The 22,018-nt window shown below is 36.9% G+C and overlaps 3 protein-coding genes and 1 long non-coding RNA gene across 10 annotated transcripts in view; 2 read left to right on the top strand and 2 right to left on the bottom strand.

Moving 5' to 3' along the window:
• nkpd1 (NTPase, KAP family P-loop domain containing 1) overlaps positions 1-14,853 on the top strand; it is a 23,825-nt gene extending 8,972 nt beyond the window's left edge. For 3 of the 4 annotated variants that reach the window (XM_028014466.1, XM_028014465.1, XM_028014467.1), the window contains one exon: positions 102-1,131. In XM_028014466.1, the coding sequence (XP_027870267.1) occupies positions 102-341 (240 nt within the window). In that variant the 3' untranslated portion in view covers positions 342-1,131. Of the gene's footprint in view, positions 1-101; positions 1,132-13,901 lie in introns of those variants that run through there. The other variant, XR_003595127.1, reaches the window with a different exon arrangement.
• LOC114142907 (uncharacterized) lies at positions 2,499-4,061 on the bottom strand. Its single transcript, XR_003595128.1, has 3 exons — positions 3,326-4,061; positions 3,173-3,221; positions 2,499-3,023 (listed from the first exon to the last, which is right to left on the bottom strand). It is a non-coding gene; the product is annotated as an uncharacterized LOC114142907 (long non-coding RNA).
• On the top strand, positions 4,453-13,895 carry LOC114142904 (NTPase KAP family P-loop domain-containing protein 1-like). 3 transcript variants are annotated; one of them, XM_028014468.1, is made up of 6 exons: positions 4,453-4,522; positions 5,894-5,960; positions 8,307-8,423; positions 9,624-9,952; positions 11,833-13,257; positions 13,590-13,895. In XM_028014468.1, the coding sequence occupies exons 2-6, from the start codon at positions 5,942-5,944 to the stop codon at positions 13,827-13,829; spliced, it is 2,130 nt and encodes a 709-aa protein (XP_027870269.1). In that variant the 5' UTR covers positions 4,453-4,522; positions 5,894-5,941; the 3' UTR covers positions 13,830-13,895. The 3 variants fall into 3 exon arrangements, with proteins under 3 accessions (XP_027870269.1, XP_027870270.1, XP_027870271.1); XM_028014469.1 differs by lacking the exon at positions 4,453-4,522 and adding an exon at positions 4,533-4,698; XM_028014470.1 differs by lacking the exons at positions 4,453-4,522; positions 5,894-5,960; positions 8,307-8,423 and having other exon boundaries at positions 9,622-9,724; positions 9,808-9,952.
• LOC114142906 (LIM and senescent cell antigen-like-containing domain protein 1) lies at positions 14,598-22,018 on the bottom strand. Of its 2 annotated transcripts, none has more exons than XM_028014472.1 (10): positions 21,814-22,013; positions 19,411-19,567; positions 19,218-19,284; positions 18,801-18,921; positions 18,467-18,616; positions 17,993-18,143; positions 16,897-16,989; positions 16,744-16,792; positions 16,519-16,594; positions 14,598-15,832 (listed from the first exon to the last, which is right to left on the bottom strand). In XM_028014472.1, exons 1-10 carry the CDS (start codon positions 21,840-21,842, stop codon positions 15,718-15,720), a joined length of 1,008 nt encoding a protein of 335 aa, XP_027870273.1. In that variant the 5' UTR covers positions 21,843-22,013; the 3' UTR covers positions 14,598-15,717. The 2 variants fall into 2 exon arrangements, with proteins under 2 accessions (XP_027870273.1, XP_027870272.1); XM_028014471.1 differs by lacking the exon at positions 14,598-15,832 and adding an exon at positions 15,839-16,305 and having other exon boundaries at positions 21,814-22,018.

Genomic DNA, 22,018 nt, shown 5'->3' with positions numbered 1-22,018 from the left:
TGTGATAAAATATTTTATAACATTTCTCAGCCTTACTCATTGACCTAACATTTCTAACAGGCACACTAACAACACTGTGTTTTATATTGATTTTTTTTCAGATGGAGAGGATGAAATTGGACAGTATGTACAGGGAAACAGTGAAAAAACATAAGCTCAATGGCTCTGCTCTGGTCTTTGGTGACACAGAAGATCTGAAAGTCCTCCTGGGTATGACATTTGGTGAATGGGCAACTTTCAAACAGCACTTCTTGAGTTTCGTCTCACCGGACGAGAACATGCTGCCATTACCTGCCAAAATCCACCTGTCCAAGTTCCTCCAGTGTGTAGTGAAGACATAATTACTCATCTACCACCAGCCTGTGTTAACAGTTGCCTTTAGTAACATAGTTAAATACTGTATATTGAATGTGCTAAGGTACACTGAGTGCTCCAAATCTTTTTTTTATCCCTTTTCCATGTTTGTATGGCTTTGATAAGCAGATGTCTTGATCGAGTGTTGAAATATGTTTTCATTACACCTCAACTGTTGGTTCTGGCTTCCAGGATATGGACTCAAGTCCCAGAGTGCAACATTTTTCACCCACTGTATAAATATATTAATTCACAGCTGAACTACAGCTCAAGCATGTTAGTCAGTGATTTGACTTCTACTTAAAGTGTTTAGCATATGCATGGAGCTTTTAATGTAATTATAATTCAGAACCATTTAATTAAAAAAAAAAAACACAAAAAAATTCAGTTTTAGTTTGCAACGATGGAAACTGATTATCTACTAAACTTTACCAGATTACTAAAGAGTTTCCAGTGTTTACCACACAGGAGATTTATAGCTCAAAATTTTCAAACATTAATTCATAAGAGTACAGTCATAAGTAAAACTGTCACATTATGACCTCTAAGAAACTTAACACCACAGAGCACTGAAGTCATGTTGTGGGGAAAAAAGATAGATCATAATCTCATGATTATTAATTCCTTTAAAATTAAGATGTTGATCTTTAATGAAGTAGCTCAAAACTGTCCATAAGATGTAGTAAACTGTATGTTTTCATTCCATCCTGATTAAATGCCCAGTCAAATGAAATGTAAGTAAAGTGTTCCAATAGTAAAATTATCACAGAAACCTTATCTTGTGTGGCTGTCATTTCAAAACACACTCAAGTTTAAATATAATCAAAGCAACTCGAGGGTTTGTTAGCAGTGTTGTATAGTAACGAAGTAAAAATACTTCACTACTTTACTTAAGTATATTTTGGAGTACTTCATACTTTCCTCGAGTATGAAAATTTTTGATAACTTTCACTTTTACTTCACTATACTTCCGAACTTAATTGCGTACTTTTACTCCGATACATTTTCAATGTGTGGTTTAGTTACTCGTTACAAAAAAGCGAGAGAGAGAAACGCAAGTGTTTTGACCCCACCTACTGATTGACTGCAACAAAGTCGGTATCCTACTTACCTGGGCTTGTTCATCACCACCAATAGGATATGGTTTCGCTTCTCCCATTAAACACAAAGCAAGTCTTGCAATCAGCAGCAGCCACATGGAGGAGGAGACGGAGACCACAACAACTGCAACTACGTCGGACACGGCTCCAGGGGAACCACCAGCTGGTGATGAGAGCCCATGGCCTTATTTAAACACAATACACTCTTTCGTGGGTGTTAAAGATTCGTCGTAGCGCATGCAGTTTATGTTATTCCTGCCCGAAGATGTGGAAATTCTATCTTACAAAAACTCCCAGTCCAACTTGAAGAAACACATCGAGGTAACGTCTTATGAAATGGTTATAATCCTCCTGTTTCAGTAACTATAGCTTGGTCACTAGGCACTATTGTGAAATCTTGAGCATAACGTTACCTGTATAAATGAACTTTGTTTGGCATTGTTTCAGTTCCACACGTGGTGTATTTAGCTTAGGCCTAATGTTGACTGTAGCAGGCTACCTAGACTCCTCTGTTCAAGGGGTGACAGAAGCCATAGCGATAGCAATTTAGACTAAATTTAATGAATATAGGAAAGGCATGCAAGTTCAAAACCACAAACCATTAACATGTTCTACTCTTTAAAACTGGAACAATTTATTAGCAGGTTTAATTTTGCCTGCACTTGGTTGGGTACATTATTTTAAGTGTATTTGACAAGTTTACCAAAATATAAAAAAAGTCATTCAAACTGCATTTGCCTTGTTTTACTTTTTACTTGTACTTTTCATTACATTACTTGAGTACATCCATTTTTACAGCAATTTCCATACTTGAGTACAAGAAGTTTCAGATACTTTAAGACTTTAACTCAAGTAACATTTCAGTCAGTGACTTGGACTTTTACCAAAGTCGTTTTTTGGAGAGGTACTTATACTTTTACTTGACTTTGAGATTTCAGTACTTTATACAACACTGTTTGTTAGTGACATTTTCATCAAACAAGTTAAAATACTAGCTAAAAAACAGTTCTGTTTGCTTTCCTTTTAGTCGTCCACCTTTGAATGTTATGTTAATTAATACAGAAATATTCAACAATTCTAGGCATTTACAATACATAACCACATTCAGACAGCATACATTATTAGATTTTGAAATATAACACAAAACCCATGAATTTTACACCACTGTTAATTTCCCAATTTGATTTGTTATATTCATTAATGATACCAATTTTATGCAATACTTTGAAGACTTGAAGATGTTTCTAAAAATTACAATTAGTCAATTGAATAATACAGAGGCATTAAAGCTCAAAGGATTTGAGCTTCAAACACGGACACTATTCTGAGTGAAGATGCAAGTTGTAATATAGAAGCCATTCCCATGAAAACTCTTCTTGTTTTAAGGCACGTGAAAAGTGTTAAAGAAAAGTAAGAGCACAACAAACATGAGGTGGAAGAGTTGCATGTGACTAGATTTTATGGTTTGCATCAATTAACATATTAAGACTTACTTGAGAGTGAGCTTGGTGTTGCAGGTGGAGCAGGAGAAACAAGTGACACACCAGGCTTTGTTGAGAGCAGACACAACTGAGGGGGGGCAGAAAAAATAAATAAAAACAGAAGATTCAGCTGCTGTCACTTAAAGCAACACTTTGTTCTTTACTGAACCACAGAACCTTTTTAATTACTGAACCATAGAAGATCCTAATTATGTGTTTTATCACACCGATGCTCACCATCGCCTTCAATCACACGGTTGCAGTGATAACACACGTCCCCAAAGAGCTTAACAGCAGAGAAACAAGGAGACAAATCAAACACATTCCTTCATTGTCTACCTGCAATGTGATGTTAGTCGTGTCATTCAAAGCCAAGTTTTAGCTTCTTACCTGATTGTAATGCGTCTCACAGTAAGCCAAACCTTTTCTCTCATAATGGCGGTGACCGAGGAAAGGTTTCTCACATTTGGCACAAACAAAGTGCTGTAAAAAAATAGTTGTTACTAAGGGGAAGATTTGCATTTCTAATGAAAGTCAAATACTGATCATACTGAAGAGATGCTGGTTGCAATCTAAACATGTAAACATGGTGTAAATCTGGCTGTTAAATAGTTGGGAACGTTTACTGGTAAAATGTCTGAAACTTCAAAAACAGTGCAGTTTGTATTTAGTCTCTTCTTGTTGTGTACCCATGCATCCCGTAATACATCCCATAATACAAACCATTCATGGTGTAACTAATTAAAAAAAAGCCTCATGTCTGTTATATACATTTCTGAAGTGGTTCGATGCAAAACTACTTGCTGCCAATTAACATCTTCAGCATTACACCGTCTGCTGAACACTGTTAGTAAAGAGTATTTCACACTTTAAAGAGTATGAAATGCAGCAGCCTTCAGGCAGATGAATCCATCATTTGATCTGCCTTGCTTGACCTCTGGAGAATTTGTCTTGTCCAAACTCTCAGGCCCGTCAGAAACACTCCAACTAGCTTAGAGCGTTTTGGGTCCAAATACCTTTTCCTTCATTTTCAAGTTCATATATCTTGACAACATGCACAATTTATTGAATGTTTTTATATTCGACCCAAGTCTGACTGCCCTACGGAGAGATCTGAATAAGACCAAGGAAGTATTTATGATTTGGACAAAATCATGTCTATCTATAAAACAAAAAGATTTTTGAGCCTGACAGTTTTAGGAAGATTATCTGAAGTCAGAATCAAATCAGGAAAAAAAAAATTATAATAATTAAATATGAAAAAACAACATTCTTACATCTTTAATTTCAATTCACAATACATATCACTTTCATTCTGGCCAAAATATTTGAACAAGTTCTGTTTTAGACCTACCAACCTTTAAGACTTCCTGTTTATTCATTCGTAAAACAAAATGATTTCTATAAAAATTAATTATATTGTTTGTGTAACAAAAAACAATACAAAAACAAAAACAACGTAGTTAGCAGCTAAGGACTGAATCGAACATGAACCGGAAGTGTTGCGGCTTGACCGAAGTGGGTTACGTCGATGCAGAAACTGTTGCTATAGAAACATGACAAAACGTCTGTATAACCGCTAAAACGGTACGTCCTATCTTTTAAATTACAATTTGGACATGTAAAGGGGGTAAGAATCTGTTATATATATGGAAAAACGTTAGTTGAGCGACCACTGGAGCGAGTCAGTACCGCCATAAGCGAAGTTTATATAGAGGCCTGAAAACCCAGCTTTTATTGTGATATACCAGTTCCGCTTATCGGTAAGCAAATTTGCATGTTAACTAAATTAGTACGTATCTAAACATTGAGGTCCGAGCTAAATAACGCCCTTCATTTAGTTTATGGTTTTACAACTAACCAATAACTAAACAGATTTAATCATTTGTTTAGCTCACAGATAACTAAACCTTAATATTTAGTTAGCAATATAATATTAATATTAATTAAAAAAAGTTTATAGTTTTTCAATATTTGTCCTGTGTACACTGGTAGCTAAGCAATGACATTTTGTTGCCAAATTCATTTTTGTGTCTTTGAGCAATGGCATTAAAATAAGTACAAGTCTAAATGGTTATGTTGAAAATTAAATGTTTAGTTTGGAACCTAAATGTTTAGTTTGGACAATAAATATATAGTTTGAAACTAAATATTAGTTAGCAAAATTAAAATTTAATTTGGAGCTCAATATTTACTTAGCAAAATAAATATTTAATTTGGATCTAAATATTTAGTTTGAACATGTTTACATATTTAGTTTGGAACAAAAACTTTTAGTTAGTAAATAACTATTTAGTTTAAAGAAACTAAATATCAAGATTCTTAACTAAATAATATTTAATTTAAATATTAGCTTTATTTAGCCTAAATATTTAGTTTGCATACTATACGAGTAAACAAATCAACATATCAGACCAGATTGTCAGAAGCATGACAAAACACTATATGTTTACTTTACTCAACAATCTGAATGATGTAGGAAGAAATTAATTTTAGCTTCAAACTCTGACATTTATAAATATATAAATAAGATGATGAAAATGGGACCTTGAAAAATTAACTCCCACTTTTTTTCTCTCTATTATAGGCTAAATAAACCTAAATGTTGCTGATTATTCCGCACTGTTAACATTAGAAACACCTCCCCATACATTTTCTCCTCAGAATTAAAGTTACCATTAGCTGTTTATAAGCATTTGACATACAAACCATCAGAAAATGTTGTATTAACAATTAATATCCTTCATAAAATTTATCCAGAAGCCTTTATTTATTACGAGTGATCAATAAAAAATAAATGCTATGACATGTATTAGTCCCTTAAAGGTTTGAGGAGAGGAAGAGATGTGAGAGGAGGGAAGTGAGGAGAGAGCTGGAGCTAAACAGATTACACATGGCTGCAGAAATGTCTCCAAAGTGTCCCAAGCTGAGAGCCTTGCTGTTTCTTATTTTTCACAGATCAAAGGTGTTTTCTCTGACAGCTGTGTGCCCCATCCTACAGACATCATGAAGGAGGTAACAACAGGTGAGTTATTCCACAAGAAATGAATGTGCATGTAGAAGAGTGCTTCCCTTCTCCCCAGAAGGACTCTATTTTCACTCTGTTGCAGGGTGCAAATGAGTTCTCCCTAACACACTTCGCAAACATTATTATGTGAATCAGTGGTGGCTCTGTGTGAGTTCAGCCTCTGATTTCTATCCTGTTTGATGGGAACAGTGCCTGTCTGGGCTAAATTAATGAACAGCAGCCATAAGGTGTTTGAAAGTCTGGAGGGGAAAAAGGTAGAAGGAGCAAACTCAAGAAGGAGTTTGAGAGCATTTTTAGTAGCTGCTATTGCACAAGTCTTGTCTTTCTGAAAATTTCAAGACCACAGAATCACAACTGAGCAAATTAAATGATAGATGGGAGAGGACACAATACCCCATATCTGTCTCATGATACTTAAGCAGCTCCTGCAATTCCTGACACAATTGGTGTAAAAACATTGCAAGACTGCAGTTGTTTTTACCAAGAAATTTCACACATCCAAACAGCTGATGTGCTTTACCTTGCTGTGGTTACATCGGCTAAGGCCACCTCTGACTTAGCCTGAAAATAATTGAACATTTAGAGCTTGAATGAAAATGTATATGTCAATGAATATTCATCTTAGCAAATAATATATGCTATGTATCTTAACTCAAGGTAAATGATTCAAAATTTGGTAAATTTAAGAATATATCCACACTTGTTAATTTTTGCAATGTCTGATAAACTAGTGAACATATATTGCAGATATCCTGTACCTAGTAACATTGTTACTAGCGTCGTGATGGCAAACATTTACATTTTTTTAATATTTCTTTTTCTGTAACAATTTAAATGAAAATTGTTGAGAAATAGTAATAAATATCTCTTGGTCAAACACCAACGTTAGTCAGAATATTTTGACATGTCTGCATTGTTTTTTGCTATTTGAGATTTTTTTTTTAACAAAGGCATGCCATTTTTTAGTGTGCATCCATAAGAAATGGATGCACACTACGACATTTTAAATTGCATCAGCTGAAAAACAAAGCAGTTTCTAGTTCATTCCAGTTCAAATTTCATGGGATACTTCAGTTGTAATGAGTCTGGACCAATGCGCCTGCATTTGAGTAGAAAAAATATATACTATAAAAATCTGTTTTAACAGATATCAATTCTTAAATTTTTTTTATTCAAAACTCAGCAGCTATTTCTGAGTAAGAAATAGCTGTACAGAAAACATTTCACTTGGCAAATATCAACCATACTCTGCTACAAAGGTGAGCTTGAAGGTGATCCTTTCATGTCCCAATAATAACTGTGTGAAGGAAGAAAATGGATTCATAGGTTTTTTTATCCGCATTGAGCCTTTTTACCTCCTAAATAAAATCCAATTCAACCAGCTGCTTTTTGAAATCTTCTAATCTGAGTTATGTCATCTCGCCAAGCTCTGTTCAAGGCATCTAATGATAAGTGGAAAATATTGAAATCCAACTTAATCAGACATAGCCATTCACTTAAGTGATCGGACAGGCAAGGAGAGCATTATTCACATTCAGCTAAGGGGCCCATGGTAACTGAGAGGATGCAGACATCCACAGCTCAGGTGGGAGAATGTGCCTATACATGTCTAAATGTCTACCCTGTATAAAAGAGTGGCGGAAAAGGAAATCATTGTTAGGAATTAATCTTGTACCTTCAGGCCAACATAAAAAAGACATTTGTGGAGAAAAAGCAACACTCCACATCACCTTAATAAACATGTTCACTATTCAACATGATGGTGGCAGCATCATTATGTATGGATGACAGTTGAGGTTGATCGGGAAGTGAACAGAGTTAAATACAGGAATAAACTCTGTTTAAGGCTTCAAAACAACATAGAATTAGACAATGAAACTCTACAAGATCTCAATGAAGTGGTTTAGATCGAAGCATATTCAGATTAGAATGGTTCTGTCAAAGGCTTGACCTAAATCCAATAATGTGGCTAGAGTAAAATAATGTTGGAGCATAATTCGATAATTTGACTGCATTTGATCTTGTCCGTAAAGTAGAATAGGCAACAACTTCTGTCTCTCAATGTGCAAGGTTTGTAAGAGTAATAAAGTGTAAAAGGCTGAAGTATGAAGCGAGTGAATGCAGACAACAGTGGAAACCAATGGAGGTCCTCTACAAGTTTATGAGACGTTTCTTGGACCAAAGTTTACAATTGTGCCAGGAAATATGTAGATCTGCAGAGTTTAGAAATAGAACACCTCTAAATCTACAGACTTAAAGAATAATGTATCTCTAGTCAATAGCAATATTACCTGCATTATAATGAGTTAGCCACGTTAACTGTTCACATAAATCTGCTTTCAGATAATATCTATGCATACGCTCTGTCCAAGACGCTAACGAAGGTTTCATCACCGGCAACAGTGGGACTCTACTCTTCTTGTCAGGACCGACTGTATGTGATTCTCGATCAAATAGGAGGTAAATGGTGTGAAAAGTACAAGCAGATTGTTTCTAAAACAACCACTTATACCTGTCTGGGTTTACTCTGTGTGACACTGATGACTACTTTCTGCATCAGATGATTTGCATGTTTGCAGTGTTTATGACACAATCTCCTTATCTGCTGTGTGAGCTGTGAACATGACAGAGACGTGTGAAACTGTGATACGCTGACTGTGCAAACTGCACCTGTCCATGATAATATTATGGTGACAGAATATTACATTCACAACATATAATGTCCAAACATATGCAGTGAAACCCAGAGGTCTTAATAACTTCTTAAAAACTGACTGGATGCATTTAAAAAGGGACATTGTTTTTGTATTTTACTGAGTCACCTAAGTCATCCTTATATCTTTAAAAAAAGATGCTTCTTTTAAAAAGCATGGTAAACAAAATTCTGGAGAGTTGTAGGAATAAACAAAGTACACAAAAAAGATAAGTCAGGCTGCACATATGAATTCACCTTGTTGATTCAATGTTTGGAAATATATTACAAAGACAACTCATGTCAACAAGTCTGAGTGGTGACAGGCCTCCATGGAAAAGAAAAGTATTGCTGCTGTACCCTGAAGGTCCTGCTGCAACAGGAATTATTATTTTTCTTTTTACTTTGGCAGATTTATTGCACATTTCAGATCAATCTTCAAGTTCAGATAATACAATTCACAGAATAATGGGACTCGGAGATGCTGCAAGACAGATGACAAATACGACTACTCCAGAACCCAACATTCATTTTATTTATTTTGCCTTCTCCTGTGGCAAATGGCTGATTGTTTTCCTGGAGCAAGTATTGGATTTAGTTCTTTGCTTAAGTGTATTTTACTTGAAGCCATACAGGTAAAATCTATAAAATTTTAAATATTTACCAGAGAATTATGTCAATTCCTTGATTTTAGAGGTTGGATGCACAATATTGCAATTTTGATTATAGTGCCTTGTATGTTTTTCTTCCAACTTTGTTTCTACTTGAGACGAGTTATTAAACAAATCATCCATAGAAAATATATTAAAATATATCGTTTATTCTGCTTTTCCAATAATGGGCCACAGATGCCTTTTTTTTAACATAGAGAAGATATGATGATATTGTTCATCATATTTTCTAATACGATCATATGGATCTAAACTACCTACATCCTCAATGAAAATATTGTAATTGTTGTTTTTCAGTGTACGCAAATCGGGAGTCTTTGAGGATTGAGGAGAAATCTGAAAAAGGACAAAAACCCCGTGCAGTCAAACATTCTGTCAAAGACTTCTTGGTTCTCATTGTGAGGTTGCTCTTCTACACACCAGTCTGGACTACGGAGAACCAGAATCACCATAATGTCAGGTTCCTTTATGTGAATTTCAGTGCTTGGCATTTTGCTGGCAGTGACATGCTATGGGCTGGGATAGCCATACGACTGTTTAATGCCATGCAGATGAATTTTGGGAAACTGCAACTCTCACTCTATCGTGTTACTCAATATGATGAAGAGGATGAACTAAAGGAAAAGGTGAATTTCTGTTGGCTTTTCTATACTTTAAAAACATTTTTAGTGGTTATTCTTTTCACGTTGTGTGTGTTTTTGTGGGTAACAAAAAAGTATTGAAAAATATTCTGAAAAGCACTTTAAATGCCTTGTTAGCCAGCCGGCGAGTGTCTTTTCAGTCCTTTACTTATTCAGTGTGCAATACTACGGAGCCCTCTAGGGGACATGGGGAATTTTTTGTCTTTTGCGTTCCCTCGCAAAACCTTTTGCGTTACCTCGCAATACTGTACTGGTCAGTTATGCAGCATAATTGAATACTGCAAGCCTTTCTTACGGTGGGCGCCATACTTTATGCTTTAATATAAGGTTATGTGAGGTATTTCCATGAATTTTAATATCTTTTTGTGAAATATCTGAAGTTTTATATCTTTCTTTAGGATAGAAAGGCACCACAAACCTACGATATAAACAGAAACCTTCCATAAGTAGGAAAGAAATAAAAATACATCCTAATTTGGACTATTTCTGAGTTATTATCGCGGGTAATAAATCATCTGACAGTTTTGATTGTGTCTCTGTTGTGTTCGTATAGTCTGAATGGTTTAAAGAGCTGCTTTCAGTGCCGCTCCATCTTCGCCATAACAGACATAAACATGCAGTAATAAATCGATTTTCAATCAGTGTTTTTGCACCAAACAGTTTTTACTGTTAACAAGTTTTTATTATTAAAAACACGACAAACTAATGATGGTAAAGGGCCGCACTGGGTTAACTCGGGGAATCTCATCTGTCTGTGTATCAATCAACTCCAAACCTCTTCTTTGTTCTGTCACAATTATCGATTTATTCCATTTTGATGATCAGGTTCCAAACTTTGCAAGGACTGACCGCCCCGCTCACCGCTTCCTAATACACACAAAGCCGGTATCCTTCCCATTCATACCTGGTGACGTCACTCCCACATCGACACACCTAAGTGTCAAAGCCGCTGCTCCTGTCATATCAATAATTACTTATTTCATTCATATGGCTCTTACAGAGCCTCAGTGAAAACTTGTTTATTATTATTAACTGTTTGGTGCAAAACACTGATTGAAAATCGATTTATTTTTTACTGCATGTTTATGTCTGCTAAGGCTAAGATGGAGCGGCACTGAAAGCAGCTCTTTAAACCATTCAGACTAGAACACAACAGAGACACAATCAAAACTGTCAGATGATTTATTACCCGCGATAATAACTCAGAAATAGTCCAAATTATAATGTGTTTTTATTTCTTTCCTACTTATGGAAGGTTTCTGTTTATATCGTAGGTTTGTGGTGCCTTTCTATACTAAAGAAAGATATAAAACTTCAGATATTTCACAAAAAGATACTAACATTCATGGAAAAACCTCACATAACCTTATATTAAAGCAGAAAGTACGGCGCCCACCGTAAGAAAGGCTTACAGTATTCAATTATGCTGCATAACTGACCAGTACAGTATTGCGAGGGAACGCAAAAGTTTTGCGAGGGAACGCAAAAGGTTTTGCGAGGTAACGCAAAAGTATTGCGAGGGAACGCAAAAGTTTTGCGAATACTGTGCTGTTTTTTTTATTATTATTTATTTTTATTTAGTGTTATTTGACTCAACTGAGTCTTCTCATTTAATATCATCAAATCTAACCTGCTGTATTGATGGGACTGGCCACATTGAGAGTCCAAATATGATTCCAACCTCCATGAGGGAAAGCTGAAGATAATTAAGAATCACTTTAAGGGGATGTGATCAAAGTCAACATGAGATCTGCATTATGGGGATTAAATTTGCAGAAATAATGCATTTATATTAGCAACATGCACAGTACACAGCAATGATTGGTAACCAGTTTTTCTCCTTGGGTTACTTCTTTTCACTTCAGGAGGTGAAGGACAGCATCAATAACTGGGCATACAAGATTATTTTAGGCTACCCCCTGTGGTTTGTCTTCGTGGGCATCATTGTTGTCCCAGTAGTTCTCCTAGTTGTCTTTTTTGTTTTGGGTTTTCCTGAAATACAGTCCCCAGAGGGGCAGGGGACTGAACACTCTGAGGTGGAGCTACTTGAGGGCGCCGTCTTTATATGCTTAGGAATCCCAGCAGCGACAGGATTAAGGTTTGTCTTTCAGATGGTCAATAGCCTCGCCTTCAGCCAAGCTCATAACATTAAGAAAGGAATGGATAACGAACGGATCAGCAAACGATTGGGATTCATGAATGAGGTCAGGAAAGAAATGTGGTTTCTGACTCAATTCATCAAGTTCATGGAGGTGTTTGAAAGGAGGAGGATTCGTATTGTGTTGAAAATTACACATCTGGACCGTTGCTCCCCCAAGAAAATTGTTGCAGTCTTGGGGGCCATCAATATTTTACTCTCAGATGAGGAAAGCCCAGTTCTTTCCATTCTGGCTGCAAATCCAAATGTTTTGTTAGAAAAGGTGAAATTTGCAGAAAACTCCATCTGTAAAGAGGACAGAGCTCACGGACTGCTGAACCGCATAGTCACTCTGGCCTTCACAGTCCCAACAATGTCTGAAAATTTAAAGCACAAGTTGTTTCACAGCCTTAACAACACTCCAGGATTCTCTGAAGATTGCCCCTTGAGGTGGAACAGACACAGGAGAAAGACATCTGTGATAGAGCCGATAGTGGTGGCAATTGGGGAATCAACGGAGTCCTTTTCAGATACTTTAGAAATGAAAGAGGATGAATTGGAAAAAATGGTTCAGACAATACTTAGCAACGGTGAAAAAAAGCTGAACAAGTACATGTTAGATGATGCCATCTCAATGAAGAGGACGATCAGCTCTGTCTGGGTAACGGTCATAATCATGAAGTTACTGAAGAAAGAGTTTCCTGACCCAGAGCACACTGCAGCATGGGTGGTTCTAGCCAACCAGTGGCCCTGTCGATTCAGCTGGATCCTCCAGTGTGTGGAGGATGAAAAGCAGAGAGCAGCGATTGATCAACAGAACTTGAGCTCTGATGATTCAAAGACCCTTTGGGAGGTCTTCAGCGAGTCCAGGGAGGAGCTCTATGTGATGCGGACACACATCGAGGACCTCCTCGAGCAGGACGGAGATCCTGAAGTGTTCGAAGCGTTACTCAAGGATGATGAGTTTGAGTTCACCTTAAAGAACCTGGAGATCTTTCAAGTAGGGATGGTGAATCTGGATCAGTCAGTCAGGAGGGAACTGGCTCTTATCAGAGGGACATGCAGGCTGGAAAATTCTGGTTGGATGAGGAACATAGCTCCTCTTCCAGTCACATGTCTTATCAAAATGACCACAGACGACATATGTGAAGAGGTGAGTTCAGACAAAGTTAGTCTGTATGACTTATGCACTTATAGCATATCTTGGATATTTTTGTTCTAAAGCTTTCTCGATTTATTTTTTATTTTTTTGTAACTTGCAGATTTAAATCTGTAGTGATATTTTGTCAGAAATAGATCTTGTTGGACATTTTTCCATCATTTTATGATTTTGCAGTGGTAGCAGTTTTGCACATTCCTTTATGCATTTTTGTGTACTTTCAGTGCTGATAAAATATTTTATAACATTTCTCAGCCTTACTCATTGACCTAACATTTCTAACAGGCACACTAACAACACTGTGTTTTATATTGATTTTTTTTCAGATGGAGAGGATGAAATTGGACAGTATGTACAGGGAAACAGTGAAAAAACATAAGCTCAATGGCTCTGCTCTGGTCTTTGGTGACACAGAAGATCTGAAAGTCCTCCTGGGTATGACATTTGGTGAATGGGCAACTTTCAAACAGCACTTCTTGAGTTTCGTCTCACCGGACGAGAACATGCTGCCATTACCTGCCAAAATCCACCTGTCCAAGTTCCTCCAGTGTGTAGTGAAGACATAATTACTCATCTACCACCAGCCTGTGTTAACAGTTGCCTTTTGTAACACAGTTAAATACATTGAATGTGCTAAGGTACACTGAGTGCTCCAAATCTTTTTTTTATCCCTTTTCCATGTTTGTATGGCTTTGATAAGCAGATGTCTTGATCGAGTGTTGAAATATGTTTTCATTACACCTCAACTGTTGGTTCTGGCTTCCAGGATATGGACTCAAGTCCCAGAGTGCAACATTTTTCACCCACTGTATAAATATATTAATTCACAGCTGAACTACAGCAGCTCAAAGACACTTCCAGTAGAATTCTACTGGAATTCTACTTCCAGTACTGGAAGTGCTTATGTTGCTTTTAATGTAATTACAGTTCATAACCATTTAAGTAAAAACAAAAATCAGTCTTAGTTTGCAAGATTATCTACTAAACTTTACCAAGTCACTAAAGGTGTGTTTCCAGAGTTTACCACGCAAGTTATTTATAGCTGATATTTTTCAAACTTTTATTCATAGCGGTTTATTCATAAGTGGAACTTAAGGACTCATGAATTTAAATCACATAATGAGATTAAATGAATAAGACTGTGATGAAGCAAAATATGTCAAGGGAGATAAATAATTATATGAGAACAAGGATATTAGACAAACTCTTCTTACAGCTGCGGGTTTAATCTCTGGGAAATTTAACACCATGAAGCATTGAAGTTATGTTGCGGAGGAAATAAATATATAATAAGCTCAAATTTATTAACTCCTGTAAACTCAAGTTCAACAGTATGTGTTCAGAATACTTTATTGATCTTTAATGAAGCATCTCAGCACTGTACATAAGATGCAATAAACTGTAATTTTCAGTTCCATCTAATAAAATGCAAGCCCACAACTGAAATGTAAACACAAAGTCTTCCAACAGTAAAATTATCACAAAAAACTTATTTTGTGTGGCTGTCATTTCAAAACGCATTCAAGTTTATAAATAATCAAAGCAATTAGAAGGTTTGTTAGTGATATTTTCACATCAAACAAGTTAAAATACTAACTAAAAACAGTTCTGCTTTCCTATTAGCCGTTCACCTTCGAATGTTTTAAATGTTAATTAATCCAGAGATATCCAACTACTCCAGGCATTTGAAATACATAACCACATTTCAGACAGCATACATAATTAGATTTTGAAATATAAGAACAAGACCCATATTAGGTGCATGAATTTTACACAGCCATTAATTTCACAATTTGATACGGAATATATATTCATTAAGGATATGAATTTTACACAATATTTTGAAAACTTGAAGATTTTTCTAAAAATTAGAAATATGACATAGGACATAAGGGTCAAAGGATTCCGTATTCAACAAATAAGTCTAAGACGAACACAAGTACAGCTATACTGAATGAAGTTGTAATATAGAAGCCATTCCCATTTAAACTGCTCTTGTTTTTAAGGCACATGTGTAATTAAGAGTCAAATTAAACTCTATATTCTGGCAGGCACACTAACACAGCTAACAAACATGGTAATAGTAGAGGGAGAATAGACAAACATTGAAACACTCAATGACAAAACAAACAATTTAGGAATGTACAAACAAACAAAATATAAAAACTCAAAAACATTTTTTTAAAAAGATGGGTATGAGGTGAAATAGTTGCATATATTTGTATAAATGCAAATTTTTCGATGAATTTCACCTTTTGGGTCAATGTCGATTTGTAAACAGATGGATTCAAGCAAACCTGATAAACCTTCACTTACAACTTTCCTGGTATTGATCTAGAGCTAACTTTTTCCTTTATTCAATTTCTCCAAAATGGCTTCATGTTTTACTATAAAAATCTTCCCTGGATATTTTACCGCAGCAGGAGCCCGTCCAGGTGATTATCAGACAGCAGCTCATTTCCGTCCCAATGACTCCGCCAGCTTCTTGAGCCTTTTCTTGAGCTCAAGCGGAAACTTCTCATAACACTTTTTACAAACAGGCTTCATGTCAAACTCTACAAACTTGTTTCTGCAAAGAGGAAAACAGGAATAAAACCACTGGAGTATTTTGGGTGTTATGTTGTTGATTACATTACAAATCTCTGAATGCAACACGTTGCACCAAGCTTTTTCTGTCTGACCAACTAAAATAATTACCAGGTATCTGAATTTAATCAGCCAATCGAGCTCTGCTTATATTTAACATGCATGTACATGTTTTAGACTCTTGCCACCAACACAAACAATTACGCTAGAAAATAAATTACAAAAAATAATGACATGCTATAGAGCCAAAGAAGAAGGGCAACCACAGGAAGAGAGGAAGGCAGCAATAGCACCAATCCATGGATGGAGTGGTGAAGCTACAGGCACACTGCCGGCTTTTTCCTGCGATCTTTAGCGTCACGTTCACGCCGAGCAAGTCTGCGTTTCAGCTCCTCAGGCAAGTGCTCATAGCAATCCTTACACATTGGTTTCAAGTCAATTTCAACAAACTTATCTCTGAGTTGTCAAACACACCAATTGAGGCATGGAAAAGAAGACAAAGGAGGAAAACAGGAAATAAGAAAGAAGCAGTGTTGGAGAATCACGAAAAAACACACCTATTAATAGTGAGAAGTGTTAAAGAAAAGTAAGAGCACAACAAACATGAGGTGGAAGAGTTGCATGTGACTAGATTTTATGGTTTGCATCAATTAACATATTAAGACTTACTTGAGAGTGAGCTTGGTGTTGCAGGTGGAGCAGGAGAAACAAGTGACACACCAGGCTTTGTTGAGAGCAGACACAACTGAGGGGGGGCAGAAAAAATAAATAAAAACAGAAGATTCAGCTGCTGTCACTTAAAGCAACACTTTGTTCTTTACTGAACCACAGAACCTTTTTAATTACTGAACCATAGAAGATCCTAATTATGTGTTTTATCACACCGATGCTCACCATCGCCTTCAATCACACGGTTGCAGTGATAACACACGTCCCCAAAGAGCTTAACAGCAGAGAAACAAGGAGACAAATCAAACACATTCCTTCATTGTCTACCTGCAATGTGATGTTAGTCGTGTCATTCAAAGCCAAGTTTTAGCTTCTTACCTGATTGTAATGCGTCTCACAGTAAGCCAAACCTTTTCTCTCATAATGGCGGTGACCGAGGAAAGGTTTCTCACATTTGGCACAAACAAAGTGCTGTAAAAAAATAGTTGTTACTAAGGGGAAGATTTGCATTTCTAATGAAAGTCAAATACTGATCATACTGAAGAGATGCTGGTTGCAATCTAAACATGTAAACATGGTGTAAATCTGGCTGTTAAATAGTTGGGAACGTTTACTGGTAAAATGTCTGAAACTTCAAAAACAGTGCAGTTTGTATTTAGTCTCTTCTTGTTGTGTACCCATGCATCCCGTAATACATCCCATAATACAAACCATTCATGGTGTAACTAATTTAAAAGAAAAAATTAGTTACTCCTGTCTGTTATATACATTTCTGAAGTGGTTCGATGTAAAACTACTTACTGCCAATTAACATCTGCAGCATTACACCGTCTGCTGAACACTGTTAGTAAAGAGTATTTCATACTTTAAAGAGTATGAAATGCAGCAGCCTTCAGGCAGATGAATCCATCATTTGATCTGCCTTGCTTGACCTCTGGAGAATTTGTCTTGTCCAAACTCTCAGGCCCGTCAGAAACACTCCAACTAGCTTAGAGCGTTTTGGGTCCAAATACCTTTTCCTTCATTTCCAAGTTCATATATCTTGACAACATGCATAATTTATTGAATGTTTTTATATTCGACCCAAGTCTGACTGCCCTACGGAGAGATCTGAATAAGACCAAGGAAGTATTTATGATTTGGACAAAATAATATCCATCTGTATAGATAGGGGGAAAGAGGGTTTTGTGCCTGAAAGTTTATGAAGAATATCTGAAGTCAGAATCAAATGAGACACAAAATTATAATAATCAATAATGAGAAAAAAATAATAATTCTTTCATCTTTAATTTGAGTTTCATGATTATATTTATGCTACTTTCATTCTGGCCAAAATATTTCAACATAGTGTATTTTTTAAATTAGAAAACACATTTTTAGACTAAAAGACAATATGAGCCATTTATCAGGTAATGAATGCATTGAAGTGTTAGAAATATTACCAAGAAAACCCAGGACTGAAGCATTCACAAACCTCCACATGCCACTGCTTGCCCATGGCATTGACCACACGTCCCTCAATGGGCCTCCTGCAGGCGCCACAGATTGGCACACCCATCTTATCATGGCAGGGCAAACAGAAGAGCTCCCCTTTCAGTTCTCTTGCATCAGCAGTCAACTCTTTTCTAGGACAAAAGAAATATCAATAAAATTTAAACAGACTGCTGGCTTGTGACCCTATCCTACCAGTAGAACAGTGGTGCCCAAAGTCGGTCCTCGAGAGCCGGCAACCTACATGTTTTAGTTCTCTCCCTGGTTTAACACACCTGGATCAAATAATGTCTCATTAGAAGGTCTACGAAGAACATTGACATGCTGAAAAGGTTGTCACTACCACCAGGGAGAGAACTAAAGCATGCAGGATGCCGGCCCTCGAGGACTGACTTTGGGCATCCCTGCAGTAGAATGTGTGGAAATATGAGAATAAGCTGAAGGTATTGGCACCGACCCGCAGTTGTTACAGTTGAAGTGGTCAGGGTGATATGGATCATTCTTAAAGATCAGCGTCTGCTCTTCAATAATAGCATGGCACTTCTGGCAGATATACTTGCCTAGGCCCCGAGCCTTTTCCCGATTATGGCATGGACGACACAAGTGCCTGAGGGAAACAAAAACCAAAATAAACATTTCTACGGATTTTGTGACACACTCCATCACAGCTGCTTAAAATTCCATTATTTGCTCAAATGCAAAGCGAGTCACAAGCTTGGCAAGTGACGCCACCTGTTCAAAAAGCTGCCACGCTGTTATTTGCTAGACTGTGAAAAGCCGGGATTACTAACCTGCCAGCATTTTTGACAAATCCCACATCTGCAAGTACTGCCTGACAAATATCGCAGCAGAAGCAGTCAGGGTGCCAACTGTTGTTCATGGCCTTAATGACACGTCCAATGATGAACTCCCCTGGAAGAAAAAAAAAAAATCATATGACAATCAACTCGACACACATGGCGTAAGACGAAAACGCATAATGAAAATGAGACAAAGAAACACTGCAACAATTAAGCTGTCAGCAGGTATGTTGATGAAAAAAAATAGTTTAACTATATTATCAACTAAATTAGTATTATCACTTATAATTTTGAAATGAATAGACTACAAACCTAAAAGAATATTCCAGTTGCCACTTCCCAAAAAGCTACAAACAATTTCACACAAAACATGGTCAATACTAAAATTTGAGGCCTGTCAACACTCACCACACTGGTGGCAGCAAGGTGCAAAGAGCATCTGGAAGTCATGCTCACAGTATTTCCTGCCTTCAAACTGTAAAAGGGAAACATTTAAAATATTTGTTAAAAGAAAGTCAACGATTTTCTGTGCACTAGGTATGGCTCAGTATTGTGTTGATTTGTGACATTCAAAAGAGCACCATCATGTGATATGCATTACCTCATAGAAGAGTCCTTCTGGAAACTGCTGGAAACACTGGGCGCAGACAAAGCACTGCTCGTGGTAAAGCTCTCCATTACTGTTAACGATTTTCTCAGTTGGAGCAAAGCCACTTTTACACCGCTCACAGGCTGCGCTGACCAGGGCATTCGCAAAGCTGTTACAGGAGGAGAAAAAAAAAACAAAACGAGTGCATTTCTCCCCTTGGTGTTCAGGCTGAGACTGGTGTTTATCATTTCTCACATAGCTCATATCTGAAGCTGGATGTATATCTCATTAACTGTGATGAGAGGAACGGGAATATTTAACTCACCCTTAGTCACTGCAAAGACATCACCTAATTTGGTAAGGTTAGAGAAGCACTGATGGCTGATCAACATACGACTATGTAAAAATAAATAAATCAATCTTTCTCCCCCTTACAGGTTTCTTCTGATTTTGTTCCACATAAATGTATCAAAACAAGGCAATTTGTTAATAGACACAGATAACCTGAGAAAATAAAAATAAGTCTTTCAAACTGTGATTTTATTTAATGAGAGAAGAGCTTTCCAAGCCAAGATGGCTCTGTGTGTAAGCATAACCACTCTTCTTGTAATGTCACAAATGTTAATCGCACTCATCCATTTAATCTCACTAGACGTATTTTGATTACTGCCTGACCAATAGCATCAATAAATTGCTTGAAGGGACCTTTCTGACGACGTCAAGCAGGCAAAAACGATCTCAAAAATCAACACATCCAGTGAATCGCAATCAGAGTCCTTATGTACGAATGAAGGAAACGTGGAGAAGTGCTGAAAGTACTCCTCCATGTTTAGAGGAGTAGGATGACCCTACTGAAATTAGGTGTGGCCATCCTCCTGAATTTACTTCAAGAGTGCTTCCATACCACAAAATAACCTCAAACAACAACAGACACCTCACTTGCTTTATTTAATGTCAGTGTTTATGATCTGTCAAAACAGAAGAGAAAGTCAGACTTGAAGCTGTGGTATCCTACATGCTTTCGTTATTTCCCTGGTTCAATACACCTAAATCAAATAACGGTTCATTAGCAAGCCTCTGCAGATTTCTGACAGGCTGAGGAGGTAGTTGGACAAAGTGGGTTAGCTGTGTTGGCGACATCAAAAACCAGCAGGACACCAGTCCTTGAGGACAAGAGCTGCCATGCATGCCACTCTCAACTCTGAATGGGTTTCAGATAGGCCTAGTTAAAGTCATGATTTAAGCTCAGCTAAGGTACTATGGCATTACCTTAAACAGGATGTTTATTCGCAAAAAAAAAAAACTTCAGTTGTGCTTAATTAAAACAAAGAATGGGACAAAACTCATTTACTCAATATCACTGCCAGTTATTCAAAAAGCCTGATGACAGTGGGTGGCAAAAAATAGTGATTACATTTAGCTGACAATTACTTATTAGTTATGAGTTTTATGGGGCGATTCTTATAGGGCCATGTTAATTTGTTTTTCTCTCATAATAATTGAAAAAAAAATGCATTTTGTATTTTCCCAAGTTATGCTTTGCATTTTGTATACTTGTGCAGTTATATAGACTTAGATCTAAACAAAAAACTGTACCAACGAACATCACGACAGCTACATTCTCAACTCGTATTAGGAGCAGAGAGTTGTACTTGATCTACAAGCCTTTAATTATCAAAAGGTGTTGTGAGTGAAATTTCTAGCTGAGAAAATTGTCACAATGAAATGAGTAAAACAACACTAATATCACCAAAAGCTTTTACATGCAAGTAAAACGTGTAAAAAATGCCTCTATTGTAATCAATCAATCAATCAAATTTTATTTGTATAGCACATTTCAGCAGCAAGGCATTTCAAAGTGCTTTACATCATTACAAACACAGAATCACAATGCAATATAGAATCAATCATTAAGTCAAGTTACATCAATAAATTTGTAATTGATTACATTTCAAATACAATTCTAAACAGGTGGGTTTTCAGTTGAGATTTAAAAGAAGTCAGTGTTTCAGCTGTTTTACAGTTTTCTGGAAGTTTGTTCCAAATTTGTGGTGCATAGATGCTGAAAGCTGCTTCTCCTCGTTTGGTTCTGTACAAACGAGGAGAAGAATAACATGTAACAATGTGTTCATGTTAAACACTAAACCTGGCTAGATCCAAAACAGCCAAGCAACTGCCATGCTAATATTGCAACTTCGCAAAAGCTATGGATTGGACACATTTTTCACTTGTGAAATCAAATTCTGAAGAAACCGAAATTTAAAAAAAAATAAACAAATGACTCCAAACTAGTTACTTTGTAGCTGAGCCAGTTTACTAAACTGAGGTTACTTTGTTCTGAGGTTGCTAAAGCTAACGTGACGTTAGCTTTAGCAACGCTAGCAGAGTTTCCATTGAGGATTTAACTGTCCGTACCTGCCCGTCATCCCAGCTACCCCCAGCATCACCTCCTTAAACACAGTCTGAGGGGGAAAGCGGCTTACAAAACGCTGTGCTTGGCTTTTTTCAGAATTACAAAGTTTTGCCCACTTGAAAGTCCCCGTCCGACACAAGGAGACGGAGCAGGCAGCAGCGGGGAGTGTCCGAGATTCTGAACCAGAGGGTCGCTTACCGTACGTAG

Source organism: Xiphophorus couchianus, chromosome 4 (genome assembly GCF_001444195.1).
Source record: "Xiphophorus couchianus chromosome 4, X_couchianus-1.0, whole genome shotgun sequence".
Taxonomy (NCBI): domain Eukaryota; kingdom Metazoa; phylum Chordata; class Actinopteri; order Cyprinodontiformes; family Poeciliidae; genus Xiphophorus; species Xiphophorus couchianus.
This window is presented reverse-complemented; position numbering and strand designations above follow the sequence as displayed.

Excerpts from the sequence above, each read along its gene's own strand:
- LOC114142906 (XM_028014471.1), bottom strand. The coding sequence starts at position 21,842 with ATGCTGGGGGTAGCTGGGATGACGGGCAG. Across the intron at positions 19,568-21,813 it reads GTAGCTGGGATGACGGGCAG|CTTTGCGAATGCCCTGGTCA; the intron begins GTACGGACAGTT and ends CTCCTGTAACAG. Across the intron at positions 19,285-19,410 it reads CAGAAGGACTCTTCTATGAG|TTTGAAGGCAGGAAATACTG; the intron begins GTAATGCATATC and ends TCCCTTTTACAG.
- LOC114142904 (XM_028014468.1), top strand. Across the intron at positions 8,424-9,623 it reads GATTCTCGATCAAATAGGAG|TGTACGCAAATCGGGAGTCT; the intron begins GTAAATGGTGTG and ends GTTGTTTTTCAG. Across the intron at positions 13,258-13,589 it reads CAGACGACATATGTGAAGAG|ATGGAGAGGATGAAATTGGA; the intron begins GTGAGTTCAGAC and ends ATTTTTTTTCAG.